At 46.3% G+C, this 17768-nt stretch overlaps 1 protein-coding gene across 1 annotated transcript; it reads right to left on the bottom strand.

Moving 5' to 3' along the window:
- Positions 1-962: 962 nt before the first annotated feature.
- LOC128713974 (uncharacterized) lies at positions 963-16957 on the bottom strand. Its single transcript, XM_053808849.1, has 6 exons — positions 16795-16957; positions 16434-16565; positions 2885-4147; positions 2355-2545; positions 1736-2279; positions 963-1075 (listed from the first exon to the last, which is right to left on the bottom strand). The coding sequence occupies exons 1-6, from the start codon at positions 16895-16897 to the stop codon at positions 963-965; spliced, it is 2346 nt and encodes a 781-aa protein (XP_053664824.1). The 5' UTR covers positions 16898-16957.
- Positions 16958-17768: the final 811 nt, after the last annotated feature.

Genomic DNA, 17768 nt, shown 5'->3' with positions numbered 1-17768 from the left:
TTACGTCTGTCCGCAATAATTCTAGTTCGTGTGAATGATGCCTATCGATAGTTTATCAATGTGAAATAAATAAATTTTCCCCTAGTCGACCGTGCTTCTTCTTCTGCTGGGCCGATCGGAAGCAACCGCAGCAAAAATAAATAAACCATCCTATCAGCATATCAAATCGTGCCCTAGTGGCACCGGGCCGGCTAAATCCATTAAGAGTTTTGTTTACTACCAAAGTGTTCTTCAGAGTGTTTACTCATGCTCCATTCCGGCAGGCGGAAAACTTTTGCCCAAATGCGAAAAACTCGCTACTTCTGATAAGTTTCCTTTCCAGCAGTGGTTCATGTCTTCTGATTGGCGGATCTTTTCGGCCCTAAAATGTATATTAATGTATCGCAACTCCCTACAGTAACCGTATACGCTAGCCTTACTAATGGACGATAAATAGAGAAAGGGAGTTACTGGGGAGGATGCAACTATGCCGCTAGTGTCTACTACATTCGCCACCTCAATTGAATTGCCTTCGACTTAATTGCTAGTATCCTTTCCGCTGCAAATATAGCTTCCGCATTGTAATAGTATAAAATCCGGTTCATTAAAACTCCGCTCAGCGATTCGGCCCGGCGACGTCCGACCGCAAGGTTTCACTCTGCCCTAGTGCGTGCCACTGCTTACAGCTAGCTACCGAATGGTTTGGGGAAGGGGGGGGGGGGGGGGGGGGGGGGGGGGCTTTATTTACAAACTAGCACTAGCACGGCACGTTAGCACGAGTGCCCTATCACCGGAAGACGTGTGGAACACGGAGCAGAAAATGAAAACCCTGGGCGACATTTAAAAAGTAAGAAATGTGGACGAGAGCCAAAAGAAAAAAAAAAACACAACGCGAAACTATGGCGCGAGCGAGCCTACACGGTTCCCTTTAATGGTTGGCCCACTTCCGGTTGGCCCACCCGGACGGAGTCTCTAGCCCGCACTTATGTACGTGACCAGTGTCCACCGGTGATGCGGCTCGTCCTGCTCCTTGGCTTCGACATGACGGCCGGTACGATCGGTGCCAGGACGTTGTTGTAGGCCGGCGAAGGGCATCCTGTGGAAAAGAAAAACAAGGGGAAAATTAGGAAGAATAAGAGAGGGAGACAGTGCGAGAAAGAGATCGAGACGAAATGGCAACAACAGCGTCAGCCTTTCGGATGGAACCAACAGTTCCGTTCGCGTTTTGCTTGGTCGTTCGTTGTGCAACTCTTTTCCCGCTGTTTGAGCGTTAAATAAACAAACCATGTGGAGTGGCATTTAAAAAATCAAACTTATGAACACTACGGCCAGAACATCATGGCGAGGGGGCAAACATGTTAAAATACACCGTGTGTGGTTGGTTTGTTTTTTTGTTGTTCTGCTTATTGCGCGGGCTAGTGGTGTGGTGTTCCACGTTGTTAAATTATTAAACTACAGATAAGGGCCTCACAGGGACACGGACCGGTGGGTATGTTATGTGTATTATTTTTAAACATTATGCCATTGTCCCACGTGGGTACGGAATGGGGTGCGTGCGTTTTAGTGGCAAACAGAATGGCGTGAGCAACTAAAATCGATTGCTTAGTGGCAGCGACTGTGTGCTGCATTTGTTTTAATGTCGTGTGCTACAGGAGTTCGTTCAAAGAGGCGTACGACTTTGAAGGTTAAACGACATGTTAGTTTATTATTAAAAAAAAAATATGTTGCAGTAAAATAGTAGTAAAACAGTACTTACGACAAACAGAACACCGATCCTCATCGCTACCATCACCGCATCCATCGCGTCCGGAGCACACGATCGCGGTCGACCGGCAACGACCGTTACCGCAACGCATCGGGCAATAGTTGCGACCGCGCGCCGTCGGACCGCTCAGCAACTTCACGAAGAAATTCGGCACCGCCCGGGAACCGCACAGATGCGGCGGTTCGTCGCTTCCGTCCCGGCAGGAAACGATCGCATTGCAGTACTCATACTCCGGCAGACATTCGCCGCTGCGGCACATAAACGTGTGTTCCGGACATTTGCGCGACTTGCGGAAATCGCACCCGACCTCATCCTCACCGTGCGGACACTGTGCCTTCCCATCGCAGATGCCGGCCCGCGATATGCAGCGGCCGCTTTTCTCGCACCGGAAGGACAGCTCGGGACAGCTGGGCGAGCGCCCCAGAGTGGCGTTGGATTTCGGGCTGAAGTTACACTCTTCATCGGAGGCATCGCTGCAATCCGGACGTCCGTCGCACACGAAGAACCAGCTGATGCAAATACCACTCGAGCGGCACTGGAAAGAAGGGGGAATTTGATAATTTGATATAAATCTTTTTGACATATCCGGCAATAGCGCGCCTAAGCATACCTGGAACGTTCCACGGGAGCAACCGGTGTTGGTGGCCCGGCAAGAATCATCCGGCGTACGGTAGGAACAATCGCAACGTCCCTCGTCGTTACAGTAGGTGTAGGGATCGGCCAATTGGCACTGCTCACTGTTGGCACAGGTTAAACCCAACGAGACCGGACCGTCTCCCAAATCAACTCGGGTGCGTATTCCTGCGGAAACAAGCCAAAAAGTTGTAAATAAGTTGAACATCTTAAAATGGAGGAGACTTTTTAAATTGCGTTTGTAACGGAAACGTATTTTGAATTCTGCAACGGAAGATGCAAATTGCTATAAAGGCAGCGCCACCTGCAGGGCTGTATTTAAACTAGGAAGGTTTAGTACGTGCATCTCACACCTAGGTGGCGCTAGCAGCGATTTCAAATTTCGCCCAACACAGGGAGCAAAATTGTCGAAGTTGTCAGTTGCTCCTAACTGGACTCTGATTTGGGTAAAAATAGCTCCTTGGGAAAAAGGAATCAACGGACAATACTTGTAACCGTGTCACTTACTTGCGGTCGATGTAGCAACGGTTGTTGTTGATACGGGAGCTTCCGGTTCCATGGCCGTCGTGCGGCTAGCCAATCGGACGAGCGTTTCCGTGGTCGTGTCCAGCGATTGTGTGTCAATTACTTCGTTATCGCGCACCGAGTGTCTTGTCGTTTCGCGCGCCTCGAATCGATCCTTGCCCGGGCTCTTCTCCACCAGCTCCTCCACTTCGTCCTCGTCGAAGAGTTTGGAGTCTTGACGGCGCAGCTGCACATCATGATACTGCTCAATCAACTCGGTCGTTGTCATTTCCTTCGCATCGTTCGATTCCGTGTTGGTGTGCTCCGTGGCGGATGGCAGCGTTGTTTCCTCGATGCGCTCGGTGGCGGTGACGGTGGATTCCTGCTGTAGCAATGATGCCGCTTGCTGTGCATTGTCATCGACGGGTGACGCCGTACGATCGTACTCCACAATCTCTACCTCGTTGTCGACGTCACTGGGTTCGGTGTCGAACTCAAGCCCGGTTGTCGCTGGGCCGTCGCTGTTGCTGAACGTCGTCGTCTCGCTACGATCGGTCGTTACAGCGCCATTAGCAGGGGACACAATTTCGATCGTCATCTGAGTCGAGGAGTCGCTCTTCTCCAACGGGTGCTGCTCCCGTTCCTCCGTGGTGATGGCATCGGCAATTTCGGTAGCCCATTGTGCGGCCGTCGTGGTCGCAAGGGCATCGGCAAGTTCTTGCCGCTTGAACTGTTCCTCCACTTCCCTCTCCAGGTTCGAGTACTCGTCCGTATTTTCGTACTGCTCCATACCGCTGGTGGTCGTCACACGTTCCCCTTCCGGATAGCTAGCGCTCGTGATCTCGACAAAGTCCGTCGTGCTGATACCATCCTCTTCCGATGCGGCCGGCTGATACTCGGTGGTGATGTGCTCCTCCGCCAAAGCCATCTGTTCGTCCTGTGCGTCGTCGCGCTGCACCACATTATCCACCACGATCACATCGTCCTCCGTTGTGGTCGACATCCGGTCGATCGAATCCGGTCCACTCTCTTCCTTTCCACCGTCACCGGCGGGACTTTGTTGCTGCGGCTTGGTGAAAGCTGGCAGTTCCTCCTCCGGCACGGCCAACGTCGCCGGTTCCGTCACACAGGTCGGCCCATTTTGGCGTGCCGGCGACGTGCACTGGCAGCGGCCAAACAGGTTCGGGATTAGGAAGTCGCAGTGGCTTTCCGTGTCCCACATGCGGCAATGCGCGTGACTGTAGCACACCGTACCGGGCTGGGCGGCTGAAAAAAAGAGACGCGTGATAAATGATAACCGATTACGGATTTACACAAAACGTTCGGTGCCGTGGCTCGTGTATGTGGAATTAATTTATGGCAACGCATTTCCCGACATATCGATGGCGATTTTCGATTTCCGGTCGCACGCATTCAGACAGAATGCCAGCCGGGAAATGGTCCAATCGGGGGGGAAAAAATTGGTGGGGAGTACAAGTGTTTTCGATTAAATTATTAGAATCATACACGGTCACTGGTTATCGGGCTAATAAATGGATGCCGCTTTTTTTTTTGCTCATACGAAGCCACTCTAATTCGGCGGCAGGATGATACGAATGAACGATGGCGGACGGTCATAAGCCGATGGAACTGTCTGGCGTACGGAAATTGAAAACGGAAGCTAATTCCATCGATTGAGCCAGTGTCGGATGCAGCGAACCGTACAGAAAACAAACCAGCTCAGAATATTTATTCGATAAATGCATTCGACGAGAGCGTGGTGGAGTTGTTGTCACGTTTTGGACGGTTCCTTGATGAATGATTTGGTTCAATATTTGTTTCACGCGGTGTATGGCGAGTGGAAAGTAATAATTTTGCAAGATAATCGTGCTGTCTACCAACACTTATCTGAAGGTACCTTCTCAAACAACGGTCAACAAAAGACGGTACCGATCGCCCAGTACTTGTGCGTGTCACATTTCCAGCACAATTGCGGAAGGTGACATCATACCGGGCACGATGGTTGGTTGGCCCTTGCTGGCAGCTAACCTTGCCTGTTGACCTACATCATTGAAACCATTCCCAGGTGAAAGAACGGCACGGTAACCCTTTCGCAAACATACAACCGTACAGCGCATCACGGGCATTGCCCGGTGGCAAGCAGTCGTACGCAATCTGGCAGTGAAATTATGTCACCAGCCACTCCAGTGTCTATTCCACTGACATAAATCGAGCGAAGGGACGCCGTACCGGAAGCGATTTACGTACCATTCCGACCATAGAACGACAACCACTCTCATCGCCCCTGTTTGCTGCTGGTGCACCAGACCAGGAGGGCTGCATACCATGCATCATCCATTGCGAAATTGCACGCTGTAAGCGGCTTGAGCTCGAGGCATCTCGTTCTCATCTTCATCTCCATTCCTCCCGTGTCTGTTGGCGGTGGAGCGCACGCGATCATCTTCTGGTAGGTGGATAAGTTTCCCTAACCACAACTCACGGTACATACACCCAGATAGCCCGGTTACCCATACCCGGTTACTGGGAGATGTGGATGATCTTCCCGGGTGCCGAGAAGGCCGGGCATTGTATGATCCGCTAATGGGAAATATGCAGCATGACAGTGTGTCATAAATTAGCAGACACTTTATTAGCGAGTGGTGAAGTGTTTCGCAACTGGATACGGAGGGTGATTATCGGTGGTAATAATTCAGCTGGCAGATCTGCTTTCATGGTTTGTTTATTTAGGACATTTTCGAGCGATGAGAACAATGTATGTAAATGGATTTAGTGGGTGCAAAATAATATGCTACAGAAAATAAAATGTTCTCATTACGGAGGACGCCAAACCGTCACGTTTTGAGTCTAATGAGGTTGGTTTGGAAGCGATAATTTGAGAGGAAAAATGTAGCTTTCACTTTACGATTATAGCACCACTGAAATGACGCACTTAAAACTCGTTTATCTGTTCCAGAGCTATGGGAAATAGTTTAGTTTAAGGAGCCCTGTAATGACCAATCATAAGCCATTGACATAAGCGGGAAGATTGAGTTGTCGTTAACGAAAACCACTTTCAAAGCATCGATTAATAGCTGTCGACACGCAAAGATGGGCATGCTGCCATCATCCCTGGACGGTACACGAACGAATCTAGCCTTAGGACGGGAAACTCATCCACTCGTGTAATTACCATATCGACCAGTGGGAAAATCCCTTTCGCAACAATCGTCCCATCGCTCGCCACTCGTTTCAATTAATCCCCGCACGCTGAACCAACCACACGGCATAAATGGTTGCCTGGCACGAAGCGGATCCAATTGCGCGATAACGCATCGAAACAATTACACTCTGTCAACCGCGTCACCGAGCCGGACGCGGCAGGATAATCATAAAAACAAATGGTCCGCATGGTCAGCGAGATGGCATCCGTGTTGTGGAGTACAGTTACCGGCGCGTGTGAATGCGTGTTGCCGCACGTCCTCCAAAGGAAACGGCGATACGGCGGCCGGGGCACGATTCACCACCTGACCTTGATTTGCGACACGATTTTTGCATGAACCGTCAGCGGCGGGAGTGAAAATGACACTCTTGCTTGACACTGCTCCCCGTACGCAGGGTATAACAAACAGCTTCACCCACCGTGTGCAGCTACCAACTGATTAATGACGGCGAAATAGTTCCATTCACCCAAACATGGAGCATAATTTGAGTTTGTTATGCAAATGGAGCTTACTGCAATTGGTGTGCGTGTCTTTTGTTCCTCCCACCCCGAGGGCGGGAGTGGAATGGTTGGTGGAACGCTGTGAAAGAAGATCGCACTCGTTTCTGAATTTCTGAACCACCAGCCGGTATAATGAACATCAAGTCCAGGAATCCACAAGATGCAACAGGCTGTCCAGAAGCAGATTGAGGTGAGCGAGTGTAGTGGCTTTGGGAGAGATAAAAATTAACCCACTTTTGCGGCTCGTGCTTTTATTCATGCATGCTTTATAGTTAGCAAACGCAGGGGAAAAAGATAAGCATGAGAACGGTTGTGCGTCGTAAGATCGGCAAAGTGGGGGGGGCTTTTGTTTCGTGACCGTATCATGCGCTTTCTTGGCATTCTTAGATTTGAATTTATTTCAATGTTTAAACGTTTTCAAGCCCTGTTTGGTTTGGGAAGAAAGATAAAATACTAAGGAAATGAGTAGTTTTGCAATTAAACAAAATATAAGAAAAGAAAACTGCAATGGAGAGTTAAAACGATACACCAAGAAAACGTTAAATTGAAAGAAGTTAAAAATTATCTATTTTCTGACCCAATAAAGCACCGTAAGTGGTGCTATGCACTCAGATCCTCTAAAAAAAGGGCATTTTGCATGGGATTTTTTAGTAAGAAAAACTACTTAGTATATTGAATTGGTATTTTTAGTATGCACAATCAAGTTTACGTAATATTGTTAACTCTGAAATTGACAATTGTACAGGGTTTTCTACGGAGTGCTGTCAAAATATCCGAGTTTATGGTACCCACTGAACTTTCATCAAAAATCGCTCTGAATACAATAATAATAACATGTTTTGAAAAAAGACATTTAAACCTAGTACAGGCAGTCCCTGAGATACGTGGATTTTCTGATACGCGGAATCGGAGATACGCGGCTAATAGTAATTTGACAACCGAGTTACAAATAAGTTATAGTACAAAATATAAACCAAAAGTGAAAAATTTGTCGAAAATATCATCTTTTGTCAGATAAAACATTTGTTTTTAATATATTTTAATGGATTCTTTCAAAAGTTCAATTTGCTGAAAAGTGAATTAAATGCAGCAAAGGAATTCAACTATGTTACTTTGAAGTATAAACGAATTTACTCCCGGATTTGATTTAGGTGGCGGATGTTTTTTAATTTTTAATTTATGACAAAATGGCTGAAGGTTGCATACTATTTTTGACAGCAATTTGTTACTAATTAGTTACAAAATACAAAGGGGCATCAATTCACGTTTATCATTGATCATGGACGCATTTCGATGCATTAACTTCACCTGGGAGTAATTTCATTGTATGTCGGCATAATGCTCCGAAGTTTTCACAAGACATTTTTGAATTTTTTAATTTTAAGAAAACGTAAAACACAAAACAAAACAATGAACATGTTGAGTGTATATCCTCCCTTAAAGAGTATGATTAGGATGCTTCATACAAAAGACTTCAATGAAATGAAACAGATAAGCTCAAAATGGTTAAATTGAATAAAATACCTGCAGCAACTTTTTCCTTCCGCGATGAAATTATTATCATGTCAAGACACATAAAAACTGACAAACAAAAACGGTACACCGAACCACTACACTTCTGCCCATTAACAACCGTCCTGTGTAGGTAGGCACTCGTCCCGCACCACACAAGAGCCAAACTAATTTGAAGACTCTATTAGGCGGACCGTTATTAAAAAACATTTGTCCACCCGTCATTGTCCGGAATGGGGTGCAACGTTTCACTTTTCTTTCTTGCTTTCATTTGAAACCGCGACCTTTCCCCGGGGGGTAAGCCGCCGATAGTTAGCCGGGTGTACCGCAACCGGGTGCGAAGAACCCATCGTTCCGCCAGCAGGCTGAACAAATCTGTTCACCTCCATTCGCATACCTTTTTTTGGTGTGTAATCCCTTGCAAATCGTACGGGTAATGAGCGCGCACCCTGATGGTGGTGTTGTTTGGGATGGTAGGCGCGCGTGCAGGCTCACTACATAGAATGAACATGTAGTTTTGCGCGAGCCCGGGCCACCGCGGTCAAAGGAGGTTGCAATGTTATGCTAAAAACACTCTGACATACTTTTCGACCGCTGCCGCTAGTTGGCGGTGTGATTTGACGGTGAGGTGGAAAGAAAGTTCGCTACGCGTTCCTACCTCGTCACGTCGGGGTTTCTTTCTTAACGTTAGTTTACTTACGTTGCTAATGTCTTTTAATGTCCTTTTCATTAGGTGGAGTTCATTATGGAAAATGGACCCTGGGCACCCAGTTGTTAGATAACTCAAATCGATTTGATGTTGAAAGAAAGAATGGAAAAATAATTAAGACGGTAGTGAATTAGGACCAAAAATAAGGCAACCTTATTAACCGCAACAACGCTACACTTTGCTAAGGAGCATGTTTGCAAATTTTCCAATTCACGATAGTTCCACTGAGCGAAACGTAAATAATTCCATTCTTCTCCTGTTTCGTTACCGCGAGGCTCATTATTGAGGTTACATCCCTTCGAATGGACGAAGTTATGCAATTTAGCCTTCCAGCATATCGTGAGACTAATCCACGCCTTCCCAATCAGTGTCGTTGCTGGAATGTTTTTGATCGTTTGTGGCTGAAAGGAGGAAAAGAATTTTCCTGCATCGAAGCCTCGGACCGTACAAGCGTTGCGAAGGTGGATTACACAAATTCCCAAGCTGAAGAATACGAGCTTTCGGAAAATAATTTTCCCATTCTTTGCGGTTGACATATTCTCGTGCTTCACATTAGGAAGGCAAACTCTTCTTCTTGTGAGATAAGCACAACAAAGATAACACTAAGAGTAATAATAGGGCTGATTTCGGAGGATCCATAGCAAGAAGTAGTACACCATCAACGTGAATAGCCTTCAACTTTTGCACTTGATAGTTAGTTCAATCAAACCCAAACCAGAAAACGGTGTTGGTTCAGCTCGTTTATGTACCTTTTCATTCGGGTGCTCCGTAAGTGGATGCCACGAGCGAACCATCAACAACGGGACTCCGTGTCCGGGTGGTGAGCTAATTGGAACCGGAATTTCGTCAAATTTTGCTGTTGTTTTTCGAAGGGTACTTTGCTACCCACAAAACCGCATAGTCCGCGGATGCGCCCCAAATGTTGGAGAAGCGATTGAGCTACTTCATTGAGCTGGCGCACAACGTAAGGGCTGGATCAGGGTGCTAAGAGTTTAACTAAATCCCTACTGTCCCGTTACCTTACCAAGCGCTACCTCATTGTGAAAACCCACAAAATATGTGGCCTTTTGTTCGCTTATTTCTCCCAGACTCACAAAAAAAAAAACAGCCAGTACAGGATGGAGTAGCATAATTGAAGCTTAAAAGATCAACACTCCAACGCTCCGGAGTAATCGAATATCCACTCCGTTTTGTTCAATCGAAACAAAACAATTCTTACGGTATGAATACAACAAAAATGCACACACACACACACAGACAAAAGGGCTACCAAACGCACCCCGAAGGTACCGAAGGGTTGGCGGCATTTGGTGATGGGCGTTTGTTGAATTATGTAATTTTCGTGATCATTACCGCCTTATAATGCGCCGGCCGCACTTGAGCCTTGTGGGCGATCCGGTGGGCCCGATCATGCCGGACGGGCTTCTGCAGCGAGATGAAACAACTGGACGGAACCGGAATGCAACCCGCTCCGGTTGATTGGAAGCCACAGGTTGGGCCTGATGGAGTGTTTTTGATTGTAATTTTCCTTCCCTTCGGGTTTTCTCCACTTTCCGGCAAATGGTGAGGCAGGTGAGTTGTCGGGATGAAACACCCCCTAAAAGGGGGAGAATCGTTCCCTATTTTCTTCTTTGCCTGCACTGCCGTGCCTGCAGGAAATATAAGTGGAAAAAGCCTGCATCCGGTGCAGAAAGTTCAAGTTCACGACCGGCACGCTGCACCAAGGCTAGGCTTTTTTCTAGCCGCGGTAGACTCTCGACCCTGGGATAAGGCGCGTTAGCTTACATTAGCATACAGATTGGCCGATCGGTTTAAGGCTAGCAGCAGCTAGTGGTAGTTACGGTTTTCAATTCATCTCTTAACGCAAAAGTGCAGAACGAACGAACGTGTCTGGTTTGCAATCGAATTTTTTCTTAATAGATTTAACTGGTTGCACGCCTGTTATTAGGCGTGTGTGCCGACCGGGTAATCGGAAGATAATCTATTTTCCAGCCGCGATATCTAAACCGTTGATGTATTGCTATATTTATAGCAGTTTTTTCCATAAATATCTTAATAGCGAGTAAGTACAGTAACTTAATGGTTAGAGTTATTTTAGAATTCTTTTGAAGTTGAGCTGGAATATGTTAAGTAAGATTGGGAATTGTTCTTGGATACCCTTTCTTGACCTTTCTTAAATTCTCACAAGCTGAGGTAGATCATGTTTTAATCTTTCTCTAGTGACATACAGTGAAGGTTTTGTAAAAAAAACTGAATCAATTAAGATAATTTACAGTAAATTTGAAGAATTCCAAATTTACTTCGTGACCTTCATGTTAAACTATTCTAGTGGAAATATTCCAGAAAGGAATCCAATTTCCAATCCAAGAATCTAATTTATTCATATGAATTTAATAGACCCAAATTACGCGACTTTGGTGTCTTACTAGACGATAAAATGCCTTTCACCTATTCACCATTGAGGAGATCATAAGCAGAGCCAATAGAACTTTTTGGTTTAAATTAATGATTTGTCTTTAGGTTTAGAATCTCTTGAAAAGCGGCTCGAAAAATCCAAAGCGATCATTGTTATAAAAAATCTTGTAAAGCGAGGTAGATTCCCCACGTTTGTTGAATCAAATTAATGTACACGCCCCTAGTCGCGCTCGACATACTTACTTTCTGTGCTCAGGCACACAACATCTTGTGCGACTAACGAACTTATTGCAGTAATAATTCGCAGTTTTAACCTTACTCAGGAATAGATTTTATCATAGCGACATCCGAACTGAGCGAAACTTTGGCGCTATCTTAGAAGGCCTTGTGTGGCGACCCAGTGGCATGATGGTCGCAGCGCCGGTCTTCACGCGAACGAACCGGACCAAAATCCCATCCGGACGAATCTCCCGTAGCAAGGATTGACTATCCGGCTACGTGGTAAAATAAGTCTAGTAAACTAGAAATGGGGTAGATCATCCCAAAAGTTAGAAAGCTTAAACTTTGAGCCTGTATCTGTCAAATAATCCAGGTATCATTCTGTACAGATTCGTAAAGGACATAGCATTTTGACATAAAGAATGACACAAGGGATCATTTTTGTGAAACTAAAATTTGAGAAAAATCGATTTAAGTTTAGTAATTTGATTTTAATTTCAATGTATTTGAAATAATATCAAGTCTGATTAAATAATCCTTTTTTAGTTCTTTTCGTTTAAAAAAAATTGTTTACCTTTTTCGCACACGGGAAACATGGCCTAATCTGGCTCAGACCAGCTAGCAAAATTCTTTGTTTTGACATTTGCCGAGTTTGTGTTTTGGGTACTTGGGTACTTTCATTGAGAAACCAATCTAATCCTTCTTTCCTAGGCTTAACTTGGCTTGCCATTTGTATGGCGAGCTGTAAGCGGATAAGCCTGGAAACGTCAAAACGCATACAAAAAAACTGGCTTAGACCGTGATCTACCCCAATAGCAGGCATGACCTAGAAGGTCGTTACGCCAATAATAGAGAGAGAGTCTTGTGGAGCTCCATGAGGAGGACAAGTGAAAAACAAATAAACGATAAACAAACTTGTAGCTTGAACTTGTAAACTTTGTACAAAACACCTGAAAACGTATCATATTTTTTTAATCCGTCATGTCATGAAGGGAAGTCTTGTGGAAATCATACTTTCGAAGCAATTGCAAATGAAGCGAGCAGATGGATTGCAAGTTGCACAAATTCCTTCCACCATGCCCAGCCTCCATAAAAAGAACAACAAAACAACAACAAACAAATCTCTTCCTTTCCGGTGTCTTATTAATCGTGACCATGCGCAAAAAAAAACGAGCACATTACCACCCTCAATCTGGTGCATAGCATAATTTGTGCAACCATTACGGTGGAACGCGTGGGAAAATGGATGGGTTTTTCTTTCCATTCAACACTCCTGCATTTGATAGCTGCCTTTCGGGGTCACGACACGGCTGTTTGGGTTGGTTTTTTTTGGGGGTACGAGAACCATTTTTTTTGTGGCCGTTGTTGTGCAGTTTTTTGTTTTGCGATGCGAATTTTCTTTGCCCTCACAGGTGAAGGTATCGGGACCGTGAGTGTGATGTGCGACAAAAGGGAGAAAGTGGTTTGTTTGGAAAAAGTTTCACTACTGAACGATGCTGCAGCCGGTCAAGATCAACAAGTGGCCACCGCTATTGAAATGGGGAGGGAGGGACGGGGGGAGAGTGTTGATTAATACCAACTTCATCGTAAGCCCCCGCACTGAGGATGTTACTTTCCAGCTTCCCGCTTAGAAGATGCTACTTAAGCTGCTCAAAGGTTAGGCGATGCGTATCCTACTTGAAGGGCGGAAAAGAAGGGGATGCGTTTAAATGGAAAATCACTTTCACTGAGCGAGGATCGGTTTCGTCCGATCGGTGTTTGTTCTGTGTGGTTTGGTTCATTTCCTGCGTGAAAGCGATTCCCTCTGCTAAAAGGCATAACATTCGTCGCGGGCTCTTTCGTATTTTGCTACGACTATTCGATGGTTTTCTGAACCTTGCTGTGTGTGTGTTTTTTTTTGTGGGCATAATTATTGGTAGCGCTGTTGTGGCTTCCTGTGGTATTAAAACAAATCGGTAAAGTGCACATTAAAACCGTCCCGCTGAGGGATGTGTGCCAGCGGTTGGAAGCATGGAAAGCGAGGCAGATTAGAGCATATGAACGAAATCGATCTTGATTGGTCTTGATCTCAGTTAATGCCATGAGGTTTTTTCGGAAGAATCCACGTGAAAAAAATATTATTTTGCCATTTGTTATTTACTACAGAATGTCACCAACAATAATCACCCTGGCTCACGCAGGCAATCATCTTTTTTTTGCACAAAGCCCTTGCGTTGCGTTTCGATTTGCTCCACATACCTAATGGCACAGATGGGCCGCACCAATCGATAATGGACAGGCGAAATAAAGGGGGGGTGGGGGTTAAAACGATGGGGTAGTGCAGTGCACTTCTGCCTGGTCATCTTCTGCATCGGCCGGCAAACAAACAACCACCACGGGTTTTGCTCCCATTTGCTGCCCACCGGTGTGATGTTCATTATTTCGGTAAAACAGCACTAATCGTCCACCATTACTGTCGCTGTCGAGCGAGTTTTCTCGGCCGCACTAACGCTCCGCAGGGTGTGGTAGGTCCTCGGGTCCCGGTGCACGAACACTAGCGAACACCGAAATTGGACCAATCTGTTGCCGGCCACTTATGCCTGGTCGGTGGATATAAAAATCCATTCAGCATAAGTGGTGCTGGAAAGACCTGCCCCCCCCTAGGGGCTCCCAAGTTGCCGGTGATGTTGATGATGGTGCAATACCATTGTTCCCGCCGGTCGAACGCAACGGCAACGTCACCGCCAGTAGCCACGCTGCGACGGCTGTCAACGTGCACGGGATCCACACCGGTCACGGAACGGAACAGCGTCGTCGCTCATTAGGTCGGTTGACGGACCAGGTCAGGTTGTCATAGAACATAAGCGGTGGTGAGTTAAATTACGCGTAACATTCGTACGCGTTTGCCGGGTGGGAGAACCACCCAGTAGCGAACGCGATGTGTTGGGTGATCTGCTTTATGCTGTTGTTCGGCCCGTTCCGGGCGCAAAAACCGGAACACGCATCACGCGAATGAATGGTTGCACCGCACCAGCACGATTAGCAGGCTTTCCATTTCCGCCTCCGAGGCAAGCATTCGTCGTGCTGTCGTACCATATGCGTTCGTCGCTTGAGGTGAAGTGTGGCTCCCGAGGGGGCCGAAAAGAAAAAACCCCTGGGGGGGGAGATAGCAAAACTGGGCCGGATTCGCTAGTAGGAAGCAAAACACAAAACAAACGGAGCTTCAGCGTCCAGATAAGGCTTAATCACACATCCATTGCTTATTAGTCCCGCATTTCGAATAGTCAATGACCATGATTTGGAGGCAATTTTCCAAACCTCCCGAAAACGAGTCCCCGGGAAGAAACGGGCCCATACTGTCCAGCACCCGTCCATGACCGTAAGGCTCGCGATCTAAATGCACAAGCGGGGGAAACACGAACGAAAAAAGTTTCTCTCCCGCATACGTAGACGCGCCGAAGATGTTCATCGATTACGGTTGAACGCGCGCGCGAATGCGGATTGCTCGATATCTTTACGGATAACTGCCATTGTTCTGTAAATGCTCATTATCTCTGAAGGGATAAATAGTTTCGCAACTGCGTTCGTTGCTGTATGTGTGTGTGTCCATAGCAAATCGGTTGCTTTTGGTGAACCGACCGGCAATTAGCGAGCCAACGAGTCAAATTGCTTAAGACGCACTAGCTGATCCCGGCTGGACCGAACAAAGCGTGTGTCAGAAACGGGATGAACCCAGCAGGAAGCTTGTTAAGCAATAAACGATTTTACTGACTACAGTGACATGAAGTTGGAATAGTTTCGTTTTATGATGTCTAGTTTGGCGCATTAAACCATTCTTGCTTGTTAACATTTTGCAATGCGAAATATTATATATAGAACATTGGAAACTAATTGCCACTCGGTGCATTTTGTCTCGTGTTTTTTTACCCAAAAGGGTCTCGGTTGAAGATGACGGATGACTCAATGTTTAACACATTCCCCGTTTGCATTTTTACGCCCACCGAGGGCGCTTAGGACATGCAAACACATTAACTGTACATCGCTGAACTTTAATGACATTCAATAGACATGTCTATTAAATATTTGTCCGGAATCGTTGCCGATGCGTCTTTCCCACATCTAAACTGCCCATAAATAACGATTGTCTTGTCATGTTTGTGGTGCGGCATTACACCCCTCTCTCCGTGCCTTTCCTACGAGGTCACGCGGGAATGTCTTATCCCGCGGGTGGTAGTACCGTATATTTCGCCATCCACGATGCACAATCAGTCAAATGGTCAAACAGAGCTCCGTTCTGTCCATAAAAAGGAGGGGGGTAGCCAAACGTCAATCAATCCATTTCAACGGATTTCTATTCGTTCTACGGTCGGCTTATCGATGATCCTTTCGGGTCTCTACCGTGGTGGGCTAAACGTGTGAATAATTGATTGTGTGACAGTCCTCGCGTACAGCGCATCACGGTTCCGGTTTCTCGATTCGAATCATATGGTCAAGCAAAAGATTTGAACCGAAAATGAAAGCTCAAGTAAAAACATTAGTAGTGCTTGTGAGGTTTCTACTCACATACGAGCAGGCGTTTAGGGAAGCAACAAATTTGCATTGGCCTCATTTCGGTTGCACCGTGCTGTGATATATGCATTTCTATTGATGCATTGACATGCACATTTGCCACACAGCCGGTGTGTGATGGAAGGGTGCGCAAAAGTTGGTCATCCTGGATGCACCCGCATCGTTTCGCGTGAGGGTCGTAGCCCTAACCGGCCGATAACGAGGTCAAGTTAGCAAATATCGGGTAGCATTTGCAACTGGTTGGGCTCGTGGAGGCATGCCGGGGGTGAAAAATGATGACCATATACACAAGGGGGAAAATTGATACACACGCTGCACGATCGGCATAACGAGCGTGCCGAACGGGGTGCTTAATACAGACAAGGCGTGCTTAATATCCCGAGAAATGGACAAGGAGGGGGGGAAGGGGACCCAACCAACACTTTGCCTAATTTGGTGGAAATACTTACGCGAGAGGCAGGTGTGTTTGCGGAATTGCAGGAAGCCTCCATCGCACTGGCAGCGGCCCCCGATACAGCTGCTGTTAGCCACACGCATCGAACACTGCTCCGACAGGCTACACTCACTCTCGAGCAGTTGAGCTAAAACCGAGAAGAGACGGAGAAAGATTAATTAGATGTAACCGAGCGAAAACAGAACACAAAAATCCAAGCGACCCCCACGATGTAGGTCTTTATTTCTTGCTGAGATGTGGTTCGGTATGGGTCACAAAACCAAATTTCCCAGGATCCACTTAACGTTTCCCGAGGGGGAGGGGGGGGCGGGTGATGGGAAAAAGATCATGAGATCTCTCGAACGCCCGATACCTACACGGCAGACAGGAAGACTCGTTGAGCCGCACGTAGAATGGACTGCACTCGCAGATGCCCTCCAGGGTGCAGTAGCTGCCCTTGACGCTGTCCGAACAGTCCATGTCGTGCTGGCAGGTGTCGCCCAGCAGCAGACCGTCCACAAAGGTAGCCGTCGTGCCTATCATTAGCTGGAAAAGGGAGAAGCGTAGAACGAAAGTGTGACGTTAGAGAGATTGGAAGATCATGAAAGATTTGGTTTGCGATGTCTTTGAAGCATCACGAAATTCTTCAGAACTTATTTATTACTTTGAAACATTAAGATGATCATACAATTATGGTTTTATAAGGAGGTTCCTCAATTCTCCCACAAGCGAATTGAATTGATTCTAACAAAAAATGCAGCCTGCAGACTTCTTCGTGCATATTCAGATCGTATTGAATCGTATTGAATTCAGATCTTGTGGAAAATTAAAAGAAATAACTTCCAAGAGTGGGAAGCAAGAATAGTTTCATGCAATTGATTACACATATTTAGGAAAACGTTTCATGAAATATTTCAACTAAATGAACTCTCCTGACAAGCGAATAACCAGTAGCAAACAGAACGGTGCCCAAGATAGACAGTTTTTGTGAAGGCAACGTTACAGAAAATTCCGTATCACTGCCAGTGATTACGTGAGAATTTCTCACAGATCTATTACCAGGTTTATCCAGGTGATGAGAATGAGTTACTAATGTTTGATAATCAACGACAGCTTTTAAGTCATACTCTTTCACTTCTTGGCGTAACGACCTTCTAGGTCATACCTGCCATTTCTGGCTTACTAGACCTTATTTTACCACGTAGTCGGATATTCAGTCCTTGCCACGGTGGATTAGTACGGATGGGATTGCCCAGTGATACCTGGAGTCTAATTCTGGCACACTGACATTGAGGTATTTAAATATTAGTACAAAAAAGATCTTCAGATCACGGACATACTGGAAATACGA

Source organism: Anopheles marshallii, chromosome 3 (assembly GCF_943734725.1).
Source record: "Anopheles marshallii chromosome 3, idAnoMarsDA_429_01, whole genome shotgun sequence".
NCBI lineage: Eukaryota > Metazoa > Arthropoda > Insecta > Diptera > Culicidae > Anopheles > Anopheles marshallii.
Note: the sequence above shows the minus strand (reverse complement) of the source record. Positions and strands in the feature narration are given on the sequence as shown.